Source organism: Anas acuta, chromosome 2 (genome assembly GCF_963932015.1).
Source record: "Anas acuta chromosome 2, bAnaAcu1.1, whole genome shotgun sequence".
NCBI classification, from domain to species: domain Eukaryota; kingdom Metazoa; phylum Chordata; class Aves; order Anseriformes; family Anatidae; genus Anas; species Anas acuta.
Window position 1 is genome coordinate 4556734 of NC_088980.1, and position 22055 is coordinate 4578788.

The 22055-nt window shown below is 35.9% G+C and overlaps 1 protein-coding gene across 3 annotated transcripts in view; it reads right to left on the reverse strand.

Annotated features, from left to right (window-relative positions):
• Positions 1 to 22055, reverse strand: part of MINDY4 (MINDY lysine 48 deubiquitinase 4) — an 83779-nt gene that overhangs the window by 21751 nt on the left and 39973 nt on the right. For all 3 annotated transcript variants that reach the window (XR_011093633.1, XM_068673314.1, XM_068673315.1), the window contains exons 12-15: positions 21815 to 21880; positions 21521 to 21588; positions 5257 to 5320; positions 2855 to 3016 (exon numbers count right to left, since the gene is read on the reverse strand). Coding sequence is in view for 2 of the 3 variants with exons in the window: in XM_068673314.1 (XP_068529415.1) it covers positions 2855 to 3016; positions 5257 to 5320; positions 21521 to 21588; positions 21815 to 21880 (360 nt within the window). In the remaining variant the exon portion in view is untranslated. The remainder of the gene's footprint in view (positions 1 to 2854; positions 3017 to 5256; positions 5321 to 21520; positions 21589 to 21814; positions 21881 to 22055) is intronic.

A 22055-nucleotide genomic window follows, 5' to 3' on the forward strand; every position in this document is an offset into this window, starting at 1 on the left:
AGGCAATCTTGGGGGAAAAGGGGACAGATCATTTTGGCTTTATTTGCTACTGTTGAAGTTTGACAGAAGGATTAATTCATTTCTCATGCCCTGTAGACATGCCAATGAAACTGGATTATATACAGATACTCCACATTTTAGACAATGGAGATAAAATGATACAGCATGGATTTACAGCATCTAGTCTGATATCTTGCATATCTCTTCCTAACCATTTTTGTAAGTAGGAAGAAAGCTACAGAAGAAAAATAAGCTTGGAGTTTATAACAGAACAAAAATAAGCTTTGTGCTTGTAACAGCTTTCAACAGCTTTGTGCTGTTGAAACAGGGAAGGGCTGTTACATCATCTTGCAAATGTCGAGTCGATGGGGATTAATTGTTTAGGTTGCAGGTTAGAGTACAAGTAAGAGCGTTAATCAGAGGAAACTAAGTAAGTGATCAGTCACGTTTAATGTAAGAAAGAACATCCAAAGCACAAGATGTGTAGTAGATAACATCAAAATCTTTACATTTAGTGTTACAGGTACCTGCCAATCTCTTTTTAAACTTGCTTATATTTTAAAGTAGACATGTGAGAAAAAAATATAAGATCATAGTTATATACATTACAATCAATTGATAAATGTCTACCTGAATAGGTAAGAACTTAATGGATACAGATTTTTAAAAGAGAGCCTACTTTACATCAGGACATAAAAATATCCTGCATTATCCCCTGAGAGACTGACTGAATGTGACCTAGAGGGAGTTTTCCAGCTCTAATGTCTATGATTCACAATATATCATGCTTAGGATCTTCTTACTTCTTGGGAAAAATAAAAAAATAAAAAAAAATAAAAAAAATGACAGTTCCAGTTCTTTCCATTCCTGGTTTCAGTTACCATCCTCATAGCCGCAATGTAACTGGATGCTGGAGGTACTTACTTAAATGTGGAGAGGAAGAAAACAGTCAGTTTGAAAGACTTGCAGGCAAATTCTATTCTAAGTTCCAACACAGCATACTATCAGTGCCATTTATTTTATCTAAATTGCTCTAAACTAGTAAGTTTGTAACAGAAAGCAGAATCTGTCCCCTCATGCTGAAGCCACAGTAAGGACTCCCCTGATCTGTGAACAAAATCCAACAGAAAGTTTTGTCCTAGTCCTTAGACGGGCATGCTCTGAGACGTATGAACAGAAATGCAGAGCAGATGTTCTTAAAAAAAAAAAAAAAAAACACAGAGAGAGAGACAATTTTCATCAGATGCTTAAGTGGTGTAGAATCAAAACCCAAACAACAACAACAAAAACACAACGTGTACCAGGGCTTCTGTAACCAATTAAGAAAACAGATCACTGCTCCTGAGTCCAGCTCCCAAGCTGGAAGGAAAGGACACCCTCCATCATATAATTTGCAGAGTAAGTGGAAGACAGTGTCTGATTCTCTGAGTAACTTTTTATTTTGTTTTTAGAGGGCAGATGAGAAAGAAATAGCTCTTACTTACACTGACCTCACTGACCATTTTGCTATTTAGAAGTCATTTTCCTCACTGGAGAATGGAAAAAATGCTATAGCAGTGTAAAACCTTTTTTTGAGGTTTTAAGTGTTACATTCTTTATAGGAAAGGGCAGAGAGCTTGAAATAGAAAAAGAAGTTAAGATATTTTTAGTTCAGTTTACTCGGAATTAATCTGATTTAAATACACTGATACTCTCTTGACTGAATTGAAACCTTATTATGATCTTGTGAATAATGTAAAGCATCGCATTAATTAAAAATAATAAAAATTAGAATTTTTAGTAGTAAGAAAATGTAACTGACTTCAGCCATATGGGAAACAGTTAAAATCAAGCTTTGCTTTCAGTCACACAATAATATTAGATCAGTACAAACAAATTCTTTGCTAATCGTTTTCAAATTTGTATAGAGGCACTGACTGCAAATCCAGATGGGACCATTGCAATTATCTAATCTAGCATCTAACACAGGCAAGAGACTTTCAAATAATATCCCAGCATCAAACACAAGATTGCCTGTTTAAGATAGAACAAGTCTTTAGGAAAGACGTCCGTAGTGTTGATAACATCTGTTGATGGAGAATCAGGGAAATCCTTATGCAATTTTTTCCAGAGGTAAATTAATAGTTGTTACTTCTTTGAAAATTTTAATCTGTCTTTTAGTTTTCATGATAAATACAACTAAAATATTAATTTCAAAGCCATATTAAAGGGAATATTACCATTTTATAGCCAGCTTCATCAATTTTCTGTTATTATTATTGCTAATACAATATTATTAATTCCACCACAGCATGGTACAGATGATGCAATCAGTCTGGCTCCACATCACATAGGAATTCATGGAAAACTGAATATTTAAGGTGAGCTTCAGCTCCAGATCCAGTCACTTACATTTATATGACTAAAATATGTACTCACATGAGAGCTGGGTGTCTCATGTCCACTACTATCAGTGGAGATTTAATGAATACAACCAGGGGAACTTGTTCTGCAGACACCTACGCTTAGTCAGGTCAACAGCTTTTGGCTCCAGAGACTGCACTGACTAGGTCCTAGTTCACATGACGCACGTAGTAGTGTTAGTCTGTGAGCTGACTTCCATTCCAGGAGATCAATTAGAAAAACACAAGATTTAGATGCTCTAGATTACCCAAGCCATTTACAAAGGGTTGGCAGTTGTGACACTGACCTCCATCCAGAAGGAAAACCATGCTCTGCCTTCGGATATCTGAATCCTCTAAGTGAGCAATTGAATCAAGCCCATAATTTCTTAGTTGCTATATTCACTCCAAGCCAATTTTAGTTTTGTTAATTGTTTTCTTTTTAATTAAAATCAGAAGAATGCAAAACATACCTGGCAAACATCGTAGTGCTCAAAGAGAGACAGCAAACCAATATCACTGCGGCTTGTGATGCCTTTCAAGATTGTAATATTTCCATTTCCAGAATTCAGCTCTATCACATCATTGAAAACATTGGACACAGCTTTGCCAGTCAAAAGCAAGTTCACTAATTCCTGTTTATGACATTAAAAAAAAAAATAGTTAACTATCTTGTCTGTACCAGACATTAGTACAAGCTTAATTCAGTGTTGATAAAGTTACACATAAAATCACAGAATGGGTTGGGTTGGAAGGGACTTCCAGGCTGCCTCCAGCCCCATCCAGCCTGGCCTTGGGCACTGCCAGGGATGGGGCAGCCACAGCTCCTCTGGGTGACCTGGAGCAGGGCCTCATCAGTCTCAGAGTGAAGAATTTCCTCCTAACATCTAATCTAAATCTCTTCTCTTTTAGTTTGAAACCATTCCCCCAGTCCTATCACTAACTGACCATGTAAGAAGTTGCTTTTCATCTTTTTTATAAGCTCTTTTTAGGTAACAAAAGGCAACTATAGGGTATTCTCAGACCATTCTCTTCTCCAGGCTGAACAATTCCAGCTCTCTCAGCCTGACTTTGTAGGAGAGGTGCATCCTCATGGCCTTCCTCTGGATGTGCTTCAACATGTCCACATCCTTCTTGTTCTAGAGCTCCCAGGCCTGGATACAGGACTCCAAGTGGATCCTCACAAGAGCAGAGCACCTTCCTCCCTCCACCTGCTGCCCTCTCCTCTGGTGATGTAGCCCAGGATGCAGTGGCCCTTCTGGGCTGCAAGCACACACTGCTGGCTCATGACAAGCTTTTTTCCACCAAAACCCCCAAATTCTTCTCTGCAGAGCTGCTCTCAATGTGTTCTTCACCCCCTATGTACTCATGGCTGGCATTGCCCCAACCCAGGTGCAACACCTTGCACTTAGACCTCATTAGGTTCACATGGGCCCACTTCTTAAGCTCATCCTGGTCCCTCTGGATGGCATCCCATCCAATTTGCAGATTAGCATTTTTGTTTAACTTAAAACATTATGGTGTCCCTTTTTCTGTACAATGAAAGTTACAGCATGAATGTTATCAATTAAAAGCTCTACACTACTATCCCAATACTTCTGCATGTGCATAGTAATGTGTTTTGCACATTGGACAAGACTTGTTAAAACATTTTCTTGCCAGGGTGTATGTGTGTGTGTATTTGCACACATGCATGTGCATGAAGCTCAAGGAACAATGACACCAAACATTTTGCATAGCATAAGAGCCGGAAAGGGTCAACTAGGACATAACAGCAAATAACATATGTAGCAGCATATGTTAGTCTGCTGATAGATAGCAGGAGACTGTAGTACAGCAACGAATGAATGGTTAGCTTCAGCTAACCACTAATAAATAACATATGGCAAGAAACATGAAGGAAAATAAGAATGTAGTTTCCAGAAGAAAAAAAAAATATATATTATGCCCTAAAACATGACTAACACTGTTATAGTCAGTTTGGACTTGATGTTTGACTTTAGAAATAACTGCACACAGTTATATCCCAATGTTTCTCCTGGAGGACTCCCCAAAGTTTACAGGTTTTTACTGATGCTTATAGGACTTCCAAGACCACCAGTGATGTTCCACCACCTGTTTGAGGAATCACCATGTAACCACAGCATAAAAGTCTTGTATTGATAGTAAAAGAGAAGAACATGAAGCTTGCCTTTTTTCAGCCAGAATGGCAGTACATTTAATGGCTGTCACCATATTCAGACCACATAACTTATGCCCATGTCACAGTTTTCAGGTAATCCATGTCCCAGAATTTTGTGATCTACATTCCACCTTCAGTGTTTTCAACCAGATGGACACCTCTGCAGGCCTAGAGCCAGTCAGTAGGAGACATTTGGTACAGGGCATGTGCTAGAATTAGACTACATAAAGTTATGAGCCTAAGTGACAGACAGCAATTCAGAATCCTTATTTTCAAGCACCACGTGTCTATTGGGCACAGCTATAATCAATGAGTCTCCAGTCTGAAGCACCAGTTAGCTTTAGTCAGCATCAGCTGTTAGCTGAGCAGGGCTCATTTATGGAGGAACTGTACAGTGGGACACGGAACCTCGATCACTCTTCTGAAATGCAGGCAGGAAACACAGGTTTAGGGATTTCAAAGCGGCAGATGAGAGGAGTAGAGGTCGATTCAGACCAGGAAAAAAAAAAAAAGCAGAGACTCTGAAAGCAAAAACAACAGTCTGCCAAAGTGAAGTGCAAGGATAAACAATAAAGATGAAGATGCTTAACATTCTGGGGAAATGCTAAAGAAATGCTATCTCTTCCCAGAGGTCAGTTCACAGCTCTCTGTGCAGAGTCATATGATATCTCCGAGACTTCATGTTTAACTTACCTGAGTACAATAGCCATGGCTGCCGATCAAACGGTTCGTAAGCACATCAAAATCATTGCGCACCCTGAAAAGAGTAGGGAATACTTAAGCCCAATTGCTTCATTTCATTTGACTTAAAAATCTCTAAATCTTGGGGAAAAATGCTGTTTCCCAAGTAGGAATAGAACTTTACATTTTGGAATTCTTTTAAGCTGAATTTTCACACAGGGAAAAAGGTTTATATCAACTCGACCTGTAGCAAGCAGAAGTTAGTTACAGCTAGACTGAGGAACACAGCTGTAGAGGAAAGGAGAAGCCGTTCTTGCACAAGGTAGAACTTTAAAAGTCAGAACTACTGACCGTTTGTCTTACAGAATGAGCTAGATAAAATGTTCTCACAGATACATGCATTTGTTATTCCTGTCATTAACTCTTGGGATATATCCACAAACTGAAGACAATATTATCTATGCTTTATATTCTCAATGAAAAGGCTCCAGGTGTACACTTATTATAATACTGCCACGTGGTTCCTTCTATTTTATGACACCAAAGACAAAAGTCCATGAAATTGCATCACTGATAATTATGGAGTAATATCTCTCAAAGCCAAGTTCCCTCTCCTATAACTCCTGGAATAATTCAGTTAGTGATTGGTTGGTGCCCTAAAACATAAAATTTGAAGAAGGAAAGCAGAAAGAAAGAGAATGCTTTGTTTTGTGATAAAGTAACAGTTGAATTGATCTGGTTACACTAGAGCTACCTTGAAGTTTTCTTTCAACATGGCATGCTCTGTTAAAAAATTCATTTTTTAAGTAAAAAGCTGGGATATCTCTGCATTTACTGTCTTCATCCCAAATATTACAAAATTATTTTTCACCTGGGATTTATGTGAGTGACAAAATTGGAATGTTATGTATAACTTTCAAGATCTCCAGCCCTAATGATCCTTAGAGTCATGAAAATTTGTCATAGCCATCAAATTACACCAATTCCCATTTTATTTTTAATTTGAAAGATAATTTACAAGTTAGTCTCAATAATAAAAAGGTTTTATAATAGCATCTCTTGCTAGTGGGAAATCAAAGAAATGGCCACAGAAAGTGTGCCTGTGATATGGAAAAGTCTCTCATGCAACATTGTGAGGAATGGATGGGATAATAATAATCTTTGGATTTCAGCCATTTTTTAGTTTGAGAAACAGTTTCATCTTGAAAATGCTGTTGCCTTGTTTGAAATGAGTAGACTATACAATATGCGTCAGTTAGGGACGATGGGACATACGAGAAAGACAATAGGAGGAAGTTCTAATTTCATCTGTAGGTACAAACAATATGGGAGCTGAGGTGTATCTCAGATTTTTAAGAAGAAACACATCTGCCTTTCAAATCATCTCTGCTGATGAGGAAACAAACATCAGGCATATAGCTAGAAGATTTACACCTATTCTAAATCATTTTAAGATTATTATTCATACCTCCCAAAGACCTACAAACTTCAATGCAGGTGTATTCATTGTGTTACAATAAAAGGCATCAGCTTTTCAGAAGTGGAAGTACCCTTTGTGTATTGTAAACATACCAGATAACTACAACAATGTGTTTTGTTTTCTGCTGGACTGTGAAGAGATTCATTGATGACAAGCAACTATGAAGCATTTGTCCATTCTGGTATCTTGGCTATCAGGTGTGAAACCAAATACAGCAAATAAATTGTTACCACTAATTCTACTTTGTCCCTGCTTGGAATTTTCCATTTATCACTTTATAATCACATTAAAACAGAAAACCCCATTAATTTTAAGCCATGAGACTTAAGAATCCTGGTCATCCTCAGTACATAAGTCTAAGAGGACTGAGGTACAAGTCCATTGACTGCTGGCTCATAATGGTGGTCATTGACTCAATTGGTAATATTGTAGTCTTTGAAACTACTCAATTAGAAAACAGGATATGATTTTGAAAATGAAGAAATATATGAAATTGAACGTATGTAAGCACTGCCTTCAATAGGAAGATGTTCTTGAGCCAGTTCTTTAGCCAGTTCATAATAAAAAGAGTGATAACGAGATCTGCTAAATTTCAGATCAGTACATAAGATCTCACATGACATTCACCTTCTCAGATTAACATAATAATGGACATAAAGTCTTGCTTTCAACTTTTGCTATGTTTCAGTTTTTGCCCTGAGACTCCTTCAGCTGCTGAATTCTCCACTCAGTGGTGATTGAATTGTCCAGCTTTTCTGATGCATTGACAAAAATGTAGATATATTTTATATGATTGTAGAAACTAAAAAACATGGCAAAACTAATCTCCATGTAGTTTAATTAATTTGGTACTTTATTTTTTATTTTTATTTTTATTTTTTTTAAATTCAAATAGTGGTGAGATATTTACATCATAGGGCATAACTTTTTCATCATTCAGTTTGCAACCAGATTTTTTCTTTTTCAGTATGTATTCAATATATAATGTAATAATTATATAAATAATAAATAATTTTATAGTAATATAATATAATGTGTTTTCTTATATAATATTTATATTTTTCATTATTTTTATATAAAACTAGTGTGTGTTATTATGTGGCAAAGCCAAAAATGCATAGGTGGCTTTGGAGCCAGCAGCTGGGGAAATCTTATCATGACAGAAATCAATCAAAAACACTTGATGTGAAATGTATGTATTTTTTCATGGTTTCTAATGCTGATATTTTAGAATGCCTGAAAGTCTTTCCAAAAATACATGTATGATCATATATTGTAAATTTCATTTTCTTCATGTTCCTGTTGATGATTCTGTGTTAATATTCAGCCCTGATGAAACTGCTAATCTGAAGTTAAAAATTCTCAGAAGATAAAAACACTGAAAGATTTTTTATAAAAACAAAAACAACACAAAATCAACTAATGTATTTGCGGAGGGTTTAAAGTACTGGAGATGTATAGATGTTCTGAGTCAACCCTTCCGCAGGTCTGAACTGTGACATAACATGCTGACATCAAGGCAGCTGTGACAGTTCCTATTAGTCAGAAATTTGCCTCATGTTTTCAACACACTCATCCATTCTGGGATATACACATTAAAAACAACAACAAAAAATCTTCTAAGAGCTTAGGACAGATGAAGAAAAATAGCATACTTAGATGAAACTGTAAAAGCAGTATAAGCCTTAGCACTGATAGCGTGTTGATAAAACAAATTATTGTGAATTGTAGCACTCTAGTGAAGTTTTAAAGTGTATAAATACAAATCCAAAACATAAACAATTTGAGCACTGTAATCAGATGAACTTTTTCTAAATAGCACCAAGTTAGATAAATAAAACATTTTAAAAATGCTTCATACACACGAATTTGCAATGTATTTCCAGGAAAAACCTTGCCAAGTCTTTAATGGAGAACATCTGAACATTGCATATTAAATACGAAAGTCAGAGACAAACTTAACAGTAGGAAGAGTTCCAGCCTATCACTGAACGAGCTGGTTAATGCTAGTTATTTTAACTTAGATATCATTCAGATTGATAGCTACTTCAGAACACAGCAAAATGAAATAATGTAAAACAAAAAAAGGTGCATTTAAGTAAGTGTTAGCTGTTTTAAAGCGTTTAACTCTGTGGCAAAGCTGTAATTGAGAATTGGTGACCTCACTTTGTTCATGGCAACAGACAGCTATATTAACAAACACACAATTACAAGTCTACTCCCAAAATAGAATTTGGGTTGGGAGGGAGAAAAACTCCTCTTCAAGCACAAGGATTTCAAATAATTACAATGGGGATGTGGAAAATGACAGGATGGGTGACTGGCTTATTGTGTAAATGTTCCTTTTTTTTTTTTTTTTAATACTGGCACACTGCAAAGGTTATAAATGAATGCTTAAAAAAAAAAAGGGAAGAGCTGCTCTGTTAAAAATAAATAAATAAATTGCTGTTTGGGATGCAAACCAATAAAAGCAAGGAAGTGGTTTCAATTCTTCATTTATCATTTTTTTCACATGCCTAATAATTTCACAAAGTTCTTGAAATGTACACGTACTTGACAATCATGCACATTTAATTCATCAGCTCTGCTGCTACAGGGTGCTTACACCCTATAAGAAGTATTTACGTTTCAGAGGGATAGGTCTAATGCAGAAAGTGATTAAGCAATTGGCATATTCAATACATTCAATTTTTCAGAATAAATTATCTTTCTCATTGAATGCAACATGTCCCTCTGAGCTGAGCACGTTATGGAAAGATATTAAACTAGGATCTTTTTAACCATAGTGACCTTATGTTTAGCAAATGGAGCTGAACAGTACATAGTATAAAAGGAGGCTTGCTGAAATTTGGCAAAAATGTGACCGTATTTTCATTACTGCTCTACTTTTTAATAGAATCACTCTTATATTTTGCCTCTTTGGAGACGTTTTTTAAAAAAGCTGTAGCATTCTTTTTTAAAAATTACACCTTATATCCCTAAAATCAAAAGCATTCATTTCTGAAAGGCTTTAATTTCCTCCAGGAAAGGGAAAAAACAAGACTGGGAAGATGACAAATCTAATTTGTCACTTAGGGATGGGCAATTTTGTTTATATCTAAAGATGAACACATAGTCTTTAGCTAATCATTCTTGGCTTCTTTATATTTCAGTATGTGGAAAAAAAAAAAAAGTAGTAAATCCTGAAGTAATTTACAAGACCTTCTAAATAATGTTCAGAGCAGAGGAAGAAACTACTGGGAAATGTCTTTTCCCTGTCTGACGAATGTGAAGAGAGCCTACCACGATTTGGGTATGACCATCTAATTGTTACATAATGAGGTCTGGAAAGATAAATCATACTCACGAATACGTCAGCATTGCAGACAGACTCAGAATATATTTTTGGTTTACAAGCTGAGAAATACAGTTGCTATAGAAATAACGTCTCATAGCTAGCTTTGACAAAACTGTCCTTGCTAAGACAAGCCAACTAAATGCAATGCATGAACAGCCACTTTCGAATAGTCAGTTTGATTCAGGTTTTAACTTGACAATGACAGAAATTGAACATTTTGATTCTTGAGTTTACTGGAAGCATGCAAAAGATGACTTCACAGACAGAACAGATGAGTTCATCTCATGGTAAGTTGAGCTGTACAAAGATAGAGTGAAACTAGACAGAGTTCAGAGGGCCAGAAGAAACCCTGTCAAATGGACCAGCTTCCCTATGAGAAGTGACTGTACAGACCATATACAGACAACTTACGCCATAGCTACAAAAGGAGACAACTGATGTATTACAACAGAGGATCAAAAATTTCTCAATGATAAGGAAATGAATAAAGAACGTGTACTCAGCGCTTTTCATAACATGAACTAGGTAACACTCTTTAGACTTACCAGGCAAGCTGTTCAAGCTAACAAAAGGAAAAACTCTATCACACAGCACATAACTACATTGGGGAACTCATTGCCACAGGATGTTCTGGAGGCCAAAAGAATAAAAGGGTTCAAAAAGGGTTTAGACAAATTCATGGAGGATAGGTTCATCAAGGGCTAATAAACTCGATGGTCCGGATACAACTGCCAGCTTAGGAAGTCTCTGAATTACTGACTATCGGAAACATGGAGAAAATACCAGCACAATAATTGCACTATATTCACCCCGTTTCTTATGCAGTTTCCTTCAGCAGCTACAGCTTTCCACTATCAAAGACAGACTACTAGGCTGGATGGACTTTTGCTTTAATCCTAAATGGACAGTCTTATTAAATCCACATATCTCAGATAACTGTCAGATTGATGCTCTGCATTTACATAAGCCATGATGTAGACTATAGCCTGGGATAATGTTGAGCTGCAGACACAGGAAAAAGAAGATGACATGCTCTGACTGGTAAACTCTGGCCATCTCATATCTCCTTCACAGATAACCACATTTCTTAGTTGCTTCTTGGTTTCTCATACTTTTTGCAGTGGTAGCTTAGAAACCCAAAATCTAATCATAGTTTGACTAGGTTTATTGAGTCTCAGACTGAGTTTACTGATGCATTTTCATTTTGTGCAAATATTGTTCTTTAAATTAAATAACTCTTCTCAGTCCTTCTTGTTTCCTTAGGCACACTTCCCTCCTATGTTGTAGAATATATTCATGTCCTGTCTCATTTTATTTTATTTTATTTTATTTTATTTTATTTTATTTTATTTTATTTTATTTTATTTTATTTTATTTTATTAGGTTAGAAAAGATAAACACTTTTTTGTGTCCTTTTATAAGTCAAATTTCTCATTACCCTGGTCTTCTCTTCACCAACGCTTCTTCCAGCTTTAATGGGTGAGCCAATGGGTAACACAGTATTTCAATGAGGATATATCAGTACCTTGCACTATTCTGCAGTATTTCTTCACCTCCTCAAACTATTTACTGTAATACATCCTAAGAGCAGATCCAATGCTATTTTATATTGCTGGCTCAAAGACATCCTGTGCTCCTCAGCTTTTCTCAACTCTTTACCCTTCCATTTATAACTCATGGACTGTAACAGCACAGCAGTGAGTACTCTCTGTTTGAATGACCCTGTAGTTTCTGCAGTTAAAACAAATTCTTTTTTTATTGCCCTCAGCATGAAGCAAAGCCAACTCTCTGTACAGTATGATTCTTTTTCTGTATTGACAATGCCTTTCAATTTTGATTCATTAGTACATTTCATTAGCGCACCACTCCCTTCTCAACATAACTGAAGAGAATATTAAGAAAGATTAATCTCAGAGTGATCACTGATCAACTTTATCAGTAACTTTCTCCTTGCTGATAACTCTTCTGAGCACCTTTCTTTATCACCCATACAATTTTTAAAAGATCTCTTATCTTCACATTAGTAAATGAATTCTCAGGTGGCATGATATCAAATGCAAAAACATCTTATTATCTCACCCTTAACTAATTTTATTCTGATGTTATTAGTTGTTGTTGTATTTTGTTTGTTTTTTGTTTATTTTTTCCAGTTTAACTGACAATTCTCTGTTTGATTCTATAATTGCATGCTTACTGAAGTTCAGATAGAATTCATCTATTTAATTTCCCATTTTAAAAATTCTGTTCTTTATCAAAGTAGAATATTAGTTCAGTCTTGTATAACCTATCTTCAGTAAAAACAGACTGCATTCTCCACCATTTTCTATTTACCTTTGCAATTAGTTACTCTCTTTTCAGAATTTTGCCTATATCTTTTCAACATGCTGAGTTAAGGACTAGGTTGCTTGGTTTGATTTTCCATCTTTCTTAAATGTAGGCATTGTTTGTTACTACAGTTATATGGTGACCTCTACTGTGAAAAAAGACATTAAGCATCTTTGTCATTGTATATGTTAAGTGTTAGTTTTGCCAGTATTTGGAGATGCATAGTATTCACTTCTCCAAATTTACTGCACCAGAGATACAAGGTAACTGCCTGTTTTAATGGGCCAAGCCATATAGTCTGACAGAGTAAGTAAGCTTCCAGGATCAAGCCCATTCATAAAGTCTGACAAAGCAAGAGATAGCTCAGAAAATCTAGCATTAGTTTAGAAGTGAGACCTAGGCAAAAAGACTTTTTTAACTTCTGTTCCATCTCCTACGTAATTAATACTATTTCTATGCATGGATTCCAATTAGTCATCCTGACCATTCCCTATATCATTCTCCTTAATGAAATTTAAGACAGAATATCCATTTGGATGTGGGGCATTCCTTATATTATTCCTAATGTCAGCCACATTCACCCAAAACTAAAACTTCACACTTTCCTGATATCTTCTTATTGATGTTATAAGGGAATTGCTTGTTAATTTCCTTTACAAGTTTTGGGTCTGAACTTGTCTGAATCACATTTTTCACCAAAATTCAGGCTAACATTGCTAGAGCTATTTGTTGTTCACCACACTTTTTTTCTTTATTGTTCAGAAGATTCTCCAGAAAATGAGCTAAATTTTCTTCTTTTTATGCATGTTCTCAGCTTTATAATTTATCCTGATTAGTTCTAGAAGGAAGTAGACGTAGCAGGGGAAACAGTATTGATTTTCCCCCTGTTGCCATGTGAAACCTTTCTGTAGCAAACACCCTACCTCCCTTCACACTGTCCAATTCACAGTTCTATGGACCTATGCTGGTTACAGGCTTCCTGAATTTTATTAACAGGGAGACAAGGGTCACATGATGCTCTATTATTTGTGTAAATACTAGCTCTTTCTCTTCTTTCTTCTCTTTCTTTCTTCGTTTCTTTCTTTCTTTCTCTCTCTCTCTCTCTCTCTCAATATATCAAGTGAGATATACACCTAGTAAGATGTCAAACAGAAAGAATGCAACAACCCAGGACATTCTCTTTGTTTCCTTGATTCTCCCCCATTTGGCTGTGTTTGTTCTCATTTTTTCTATTTCCTTATCACTAGCTTTTGTTCTTTGTTCTTCAGCAAACTTCTTTACATCTAATGCAATTCTTCCTCTTCTTGCCTTTGTGGTCATGTTTCCCCTTGGGTCCCATTCTGTATCTAACAGGCTCTATAGTTTGCTTATCTCTAGATCTTATTGACAGATGCATATGTTGGTGTTGAGTCACACCCTATTCTCTTTTATCTTGTCTTCAAAATCCCATTCTACCATCATCTCCAAGTTTATTCTTTAGTCCACGGATCATCTCTTCAAGTGTTATAAGGTGACAGTTCAACAGTTCATAAATCAATACATTCCACGGCTTATCCAAGTTTGAGAGAATAAAAATCATAGCTTCAGATCTGTCTCTCACCCTCCTTTGAATGTTATTGAGGCTGTCTCAGTTACTACCCGACTTCTTGTTTTTCTTTGAAGAAGAAATATTAACTTCTTACAAGCAAACTCCCTTGTTTATTGCCTCTTAGCAGCTGAAGCTGCAATCTGTGCTTCATTAAGATTCCACTTAATAAAAGCAATGCCTGTCCAGTGATCACTCAGCTAGAAGGGCCTCTGTCCAATTCATACAACAGAGCACCAAAGACATGAAAGATCCTGAGGACTGCATGCAACCTATCAAGCAGCAGGTATAGAAATTCACTTACCCAAACAAACAAGGACTCGATTCTTCCCTACCAAGGTCTGGATCCCACACAAACTCTCCCATTTACTGTCCTCTCACTGCTCTTGGTAAATCTAATCTTGTGCTTCCTCCATGTTGTAAAGTCTCAAACGGGTCTTAGAGAGATCCGAGACTCCCAAATATGGATTAGTCTGTTAGGTCTAGTTGCTTGTTTTTTTGCACTGTAACATAATTAGCAGCTGTTTCCCCTTAAAAATAACTGCTTCCCTATCTTTTTCAAACACCAAAAGACTAAGTGGTAAAATACATGATGACATGTATTTATATTAGAGAGCTGTAAACACTGAGTAAAAACTGGTCACACGCGTAATTTCCCCTTGCTGATGGTCTCCAGGCGTTCTCAAGTGGGGGGAAACTGATTATGAAAAGCCATTTTCCCAGAAAACTGGCTAATAAAAAAAAAGTATATTTCTATCAAGAATTGAGTATGCCTCATGTGACTGGATATTTTATGTGAACTTGCAATTGCTTTTGCCATTGGACAAGCCACATGATCGTTTCACATAAAGGTTTTTTTCACCAGCCAAACAGCATGAGGAGATTTTAAAATGAGAATAGGTGCACTTTAGGGGAACTCTAAATTAGCAAATGGCTCTGTGACAGGAAAAGGTGTCAGTTAAAGAAAATGGATTGAGGGTGGAGGACCCATTGTTCCACCCACGATTCATGCACCAACACAATACCACCTTCTTTTTAATGTCCTATGTGATTGAAAGAGGTTAAATGTAAAGTAACATGTCAGAATCTAGGTTATTTCACAGTAAATGATATAGCTGGGAAAGATACAGAAAAAAAAAAAGGTTTGATAAAGATTACTACAGTGATGCTTATCTGATGTTATACCTTTCTTGATAAAAAGTTATCTTACTGAGTAAAGACCATCTTACTCTTGGGCCCCAGTCTTTCTTTCTGTTTGACAAAGGGCTTCTGATCTTTATTACAGATCATTGCTGTACTATAAATAAATAGTGTAAATATGTAACAGTACATCTCACAGTGAAATGCTGTCCTACAGAGATAGAACAGGTCAAGACAGAACGGTCATATTGTACCAAAGCAGGAAGATTCTTGGCATATGTCTTGCAACCAAATAGTTACAGAACTACTGTTCATCAACCAAGCTGATGAACAAATATACATGAGCACAGTACACGGCATAATAATGACAACAGTGCAAAATTCTTCCGAGATCCTCTGAAGACCTAAAAATCAGTTTCCCCAGATGAACAACATACTCATTTAGGAAGGTATACTTTGGTTTATACATGCTGGTTCTGCAAATGCTGAATCTAGATCCTTTGCATAGCCAGAGAGGGATTGTAGCCACTGGTCCTTTAGCCTGTCTGATTAGGCTTTCTTTTCATGTGAAGTCTAAACAAGTCAAAATTTCTCTCCCCTATAACATGTCTAGTGCAGCTTGGCTTCATTTATTATGGAAAGGATATTATTTTTTTTTTTTGCAATGGAATATGTCTACCGAGCAGCCATCAACATGATTTGTGGCATTTATTACATGGAAGGATTAGAAAAAAAAGTTCAGAAAAATGGTATCTGTCCTGGTTTCAGTTAGAACAGAGTTGATTTTCTTCCTAGTAGCTGGTAGAATGCTATGTTTTGGCTTAGGATGAGAAGAGTGCTGATAACACCCTGATGTTTTAATTGTTGCAGAGCCGTGCTTATACTAAGCCAAGGACATCTCAGCTTCTTGTTCTGTCCTGCCAACGGGCAGGCTGGGGGTGCAGCAAGAGCTGGGAGGGGACAGACCCAGGACAGGTGACCCAAACTAGCCAAAGGGGTATTCCATACCATCCGACGTCATGCTAAACAATATATAGGGGTGGCTAGCCGGGGGAGGGGGGCCAGACTGCTCGGGGTTAGGCTGGGCATTGGTCAGCGGGTGGTGAGCAATTGCATTGTGCATCACTTGTTTGTACACATTATTATTATTATTATTATTATTATTATTATTATTATTGTTATTATTGTTATTATTGTTATTATTGTTATTATTGTTATTATTGTTATTATTATTTTCCTGTCTTATTAAACTGTCTTTATCTCAACTCATGGGCTTCACTTTACGTTTCTCTCCCCCAACCCAGAGAGGGAGGGGGGAGGGTGAGCGAACGGCTGTGTGGTGTTTAGCTGCCGGTCGGGTTAAACCACGACAGTACCACAGGAATGAAGGCTAAATGCTCAACACAGAATCTACCTTTACGTGTATGATTCCCCTTAGGAAAAAAAAAAAAATAAAAATCACTGTTAGATGGTGGAAGATTTCAGAAAACTAAGTTAGATTTCTAAATTACTAGTAACTAAGACTTAGTAGGTGTGATGAGGCCTCAATTCATAAGGAATCGAACCATTATCCCATTTAATAAAAAGGTATTAGATTTTTATTAGCCCACAACACCAAAACCTTCTAAGCTCACAAAGGGAAAACAACACAAATCATTTTGAAAGGGGTCCATACACTTTTCTGGAAAATAAAAGGCTACAGCAGGGGATCACATTAAAGAAAAATGTGTGGACTCATATTTTACTAAGCTTATTAGCAAGTGGCCTGCTTAATGAAGTGCACAGCCTCCTTTTGACTTATAAAACTTTTTTTTTTTTTTTTTTAACAGATAGTGCCATTGTTTTCTTAATTCTCACAAAAACACTTCAGATAAAAAAAGTGAAGAGAGAGCCAAATGACCAGTGCTGACTGCAGCATTACACTTGCAGTCTGTTATCAGTAAGTGATAAAGTATCTGTGCATGACTCAACTAAAGAGACCTGCAAACAGTGCTGATTTGATTGTACTGGTCAGCATATTTGTGAGTAAAACAGCGAGTCTGTCTTTCAGATGAAGCTCTCTTTAGTGTCTGCAGGTAGCTTGCAAATGGCAATACACTGTTTTTCTACAAAGGAATTTGACCTAAGGCATTTTCTTAGCTCTAATAGCTTCTAGTAATGATGGTTTTATTCAATAAAGTTATTACACAGATTAAGAAAAATATAGCAATGAAAACAGTGGGTCTGGTTGGCAAGAGGAAGAAATTTAAAGGCTTTTCGATGAATAGATCAAAGCCGGCTACATCACAATATAGCAAGGGTTTTGCATGGATAAGCACAATAAGGTGTGCAAGTACAAAGTGCTAGATGTGATGAGGTGGTTCACACGGGAGCTCACAGCCTGCTTTTTAGCATGGTCTCTCCCAGGTACATGGAAAATATGTCGTGGCTGTTAACAACATGAAGATTTTAGTACGTAGTTTGCACATTCAGGAAGATCAGTCCCCTGAGCAACTGTAACACGTCCACTATTTTTTAATTTTTCATTGGTTGTAAAAGAAAAAAAAAAAGTTACAATTGTTAGTGACTAGCATTCCTTCCTGTACCAGAAGCAACAACACGTTCTGAGCAACTTCCTCAGGAATTCTCACTCCTCTTTGGCCATTTGTTATCAGTTCTACCAGTGATGATCATTAGTGTATGAAGTATGATAAACTCATTAGCAAAATCTACAAAGCAGTGCGAAACTCCGCATTTCCTGGCTGTGTGGACCCATTAAATAAAAATACTTAGGGTTTCGGTGATTTAGGGTAATAGACCTAGCTGCAATCTGGAATTTCTGTTTACAAGAAAAACTTGGTAACAACATAAAAATCATGGAGCCAGACCAAAGTCAGCCTAGACCAGCATCCAGTCAGCAGCAGCAGTAGCAAACATCAAGGCAGAACAAAAAATTGGGCCACATTGAGGGTACATTCAGGCATGTGGGTTTAAAAGAACTGAAGCATGCACTTTCCAGTAAATTTATGTGACTTTCTTGATAACTTCTGGCCTCCTCATCTCTCAGTACCAAAAGTTACTTATGCTACGGATGAAAAAGTAGCATTTTTTTTTTTAAAGGTTTTTAAATCTGAGGCTTGATAATTTCCCTGACAATCATGTTTTTAGACTGTGTGAAACAACATATTCCATATTAAACCTTGTCATGGATTTCCACATTTTTATCATATCCAAGTCAATGCTGAAGAGGAAAGATTTAATCTGCTCTCACAGAAACTATTCCACACTAAAGGGAAAACTTCTAGCTTTTGTCTTCCAGTGTGTTTGGGTTCTATTGCGTCTTTACTGACCTTGGGAGACAAGACCACATAGAAGATACGGACAGGAGAAGATCATGTATTTATGCAAAACACTATCGCCATTTGATTCTATTCTCTTACCACCATGATTCCCAACACATTATTTCATTTTGGCTATCATAGAAAATTGGGCTGACATATTCAGAGAACTACTAGTAATGGTGCCAGAATTTCTCTCCTTTTACATAATAATTTTTTTATGGCTCTTCACTAGCTTAGTATTTTTGAGACTGTTTTTTCATTATGTATAATTCTTAGCAATATTAACATGTCACCTCCCATTTTATTGACCAGTCATTATAAGACAGAATTATTTGACTACATGCTGTATACAGTGTAGAGCCTCTTTATGAGTAGAGTTTCTTTAAATACAGGAGAGATAAGGGCATTTCAGAAGATGATTTATCTCATTCTAAGGTTGATATTTGATATGTCAAATGCATCATGACCTTTTTCTCTTTTTATAAGCATAAAGGGAGCCTAGATGGAAATATTTCCATAGAATGTAAATAAAGATAAGATACAACATTATCCTTAAAATAGTAAAAATCTAAGAAATAGGAGTCTAAACTAGTCATTCCCTCTCCAAACTCAAAGAAAAAAAAACAAGCACTGCCTATCAGCAATTCTCCCCATGTTTCTTGATATCTTTGGATGGGATGACTCTCTTAGAGAATGTTCTCTCTTCTCACTGATTACAGAGGGAGCTGGGAGGACTGGGCATAATTTTAGAAGGCTAAACTTAAGATGACATTCTTCCATTGCTGGCAGGATTGAGATCCTTCCGAATGGCCAGAAGTTAGTCAGAGAATAAAGAAGGTACAAACGGGTCTTTATCCTTATGAACACCACCAACTATCGCAGCTATCATTCCCAGTTATTTGGCAGGATCACAACAGCATGAGGTCTTCCATCTGTACAGGTGCGGAAAGCATCTGCCTGCAGATCTCACTGCTCTAAGGCAGTCCGTATCCTTCATTTAATAAACCTCACCATTTAGTCTACATTCAGTGTTCTGTCTCTTAACCACTAATGAATGCTTCCCCACTATACAAAATAATGTGTTATTTTATTCTAATTATGGCCTGAATTGAAAACTTAAGTAAATATTCATGAAACAGAAAATATTGGGAAGAATATTTCTGACAGAGAGAAACATTTCATTACTTATTAATCAAAATGTCAATGTTATATTTGTTAAATCAAATGTAAATGCTTTGTTTTCTTTTAGTTGGACAGACCTTTACATCTTACACAATTCTGTTTTATGATAACCATGGTGCAAGACTATTCTATCCTTAGGCTAGAACTATTTTACAAAAAATATCAAGTAATTATAAAAGAGAGATTTACCTATTTTTACCTCCTGACAGTCAACATTGTGGTAAAAAACTAAAACATTTTAACATGATTTGAGAAATTAAAATATGCTGGTTTCTTAACAAAAATTAGATAATTTATCTATTTTTTTCAATAGAATATGCACACAAACCAGGACAATTGAAACTTGGCATTTTCAATTTTATGTAGAAACTGATTTTCTCTTAAAAGACGGAGGTGAAAAAAATGTCTTGGAAGGTCTACTGCTGGATGAAAATTCCATTACGTAAAAAACTTCTCATTTGTCTTCAAATATTCATCCAGAACTATGCCAGTTATGTAAATAATGACTTATAATGCCTGTAACACCCACTAAATGGTACATATTTCTTGATGATATGAGCAGCGAGTTATTTGTCTTGATATTTGTAATATCCTAAGAGAAGTACTTTGACATAGCCATTCGAATCTATTACTGAAAATTACATAAGTGAAATTTAGTTTGCACTTCTAAAACAAATCTTATGCAAAGTTTGCAAACACATTCCACTGTATCTAGTGACACAGTAAAATTCTTGTTTCTTATAAACAAAAGATAGGTACCTATGCCATGTATTACACTGTACCGAGCTAGAAGAGTAATGGTACTTTAAGATGAAGTTCTGTGAAAAAGTCATGATTCTTGCTCAGAAAATAACTCCATTTTCTAAACAATTCTGCCATTTTGAACTAGACTTTTAAAACTATTTAGATATCAAAAAATACAAATAGATGCTGCGAGGAATTTTTATCTTCAGTTTAGACCTGAAGTGCAATCACAGATAATTGACTGGCCTTGTCATAACATACTGTTAAAAATCAAGAAGAAAAAATAGTTTTTTTTGTTTAAATTATTAAAGAATGTTTACCATTTTATAGCAAGTAAAGTAATGCAATCAATAGGAATTAGGAACGCTGCTGCCTTTGATAATCCTACTAAGTGACAAGTATATTACCACTTGCTCAAATACCTTTAATAATGTAGACCTTTCTGCTCTAACTAGCTCAGAAAAAAATGAGAACGACATATGCTATAACATTATCATGTCATTCATGTCAGAGTGCAAAAGGGGAGATAAGCCAATGGTCTGTAGCGTTACTGTCAGCAAAACAAAAGAGGAAATAACAACAAAACCAAAAAATAATATATCTGTAAATGATTTTAGGAAGTTCAGTGGGTGAGCAATTGAATGAACAAAATCAAATCAAATCTGGACTAAGTCATTATTTATTTTCTAGACAATGTAGAAATGCAAGAAATAAAAGCACCATTCAACTTATACAAATCAAACCCGTGCTGCTTTCAAGTGCAGCTGCTCTTTTCATGTCAGTTGTTATTGTAAGTTGTCAAGGAACATTTTTCACTTGCAGATAATTCTAGGAGATTATTACAGAAGTGGAATTTGACAAAATGAAAAAAGCTGACATATTCTGAGCCATACTTACCTTGTGTTTATGTTCCTGTGTTCTTAACTCCATCCATATTGGTGACCCACAACTAAGTATCTATTTAAAGGGTGATCTCAAACTCACAACAACAATGAAAGACAAGATTAAATGTGTAAATCTAAGTAGCAATACCCCTATATTTAACAGAGTAAGCATCAAGACAGATTAAAAAATCCAGCAACTTCAGTACATCACGGCTGCTTTTTCGCTTTGCACACTTTGGTTGCTTTGCAGTTTATGCAAATGGATATAAAGACACTCACAGATTGATAGATCTTGATAAGATGACAGACACAGTCAGAAGAATGCACCCACAGGGGCCAATTTCAAACTGAAAAAGAAAAGAACTGTATTTACATTGTTGTACATGTTTTTAAGCCCAATCCTAAGGAAATGCAAGCCAAACAAAGCAGAAAGAACTGTTCTCATTTATGTTAAAACAGACTTTTTCACTCTATTTGTTAAAATGTGAAGCATGTTTTTGAAACTACATCCAGAAGACATCATATCAGATTGATAAATATGGAAAGAAAGACTAGCAGCTGAATACATAGTACCTGGTGAATATTCTGCTGAAGAAGTACAATCAGATCTTCATATCTTGTGGAACTATGCAGTATTAGCTGGGAAGAAATATGAAGAAAAAAAAATGAAACAATAACAATTCCTTTTTAAAACATGAAATTACATGAACATAAGGAAAACTTTAAATCTGAGTGGTTGGATTTCAACTAATATAAAATGGTTTAAAGATCTAATGAAATCTCTCTCTTGATAAAAAGTTGTATTTCAGCAATT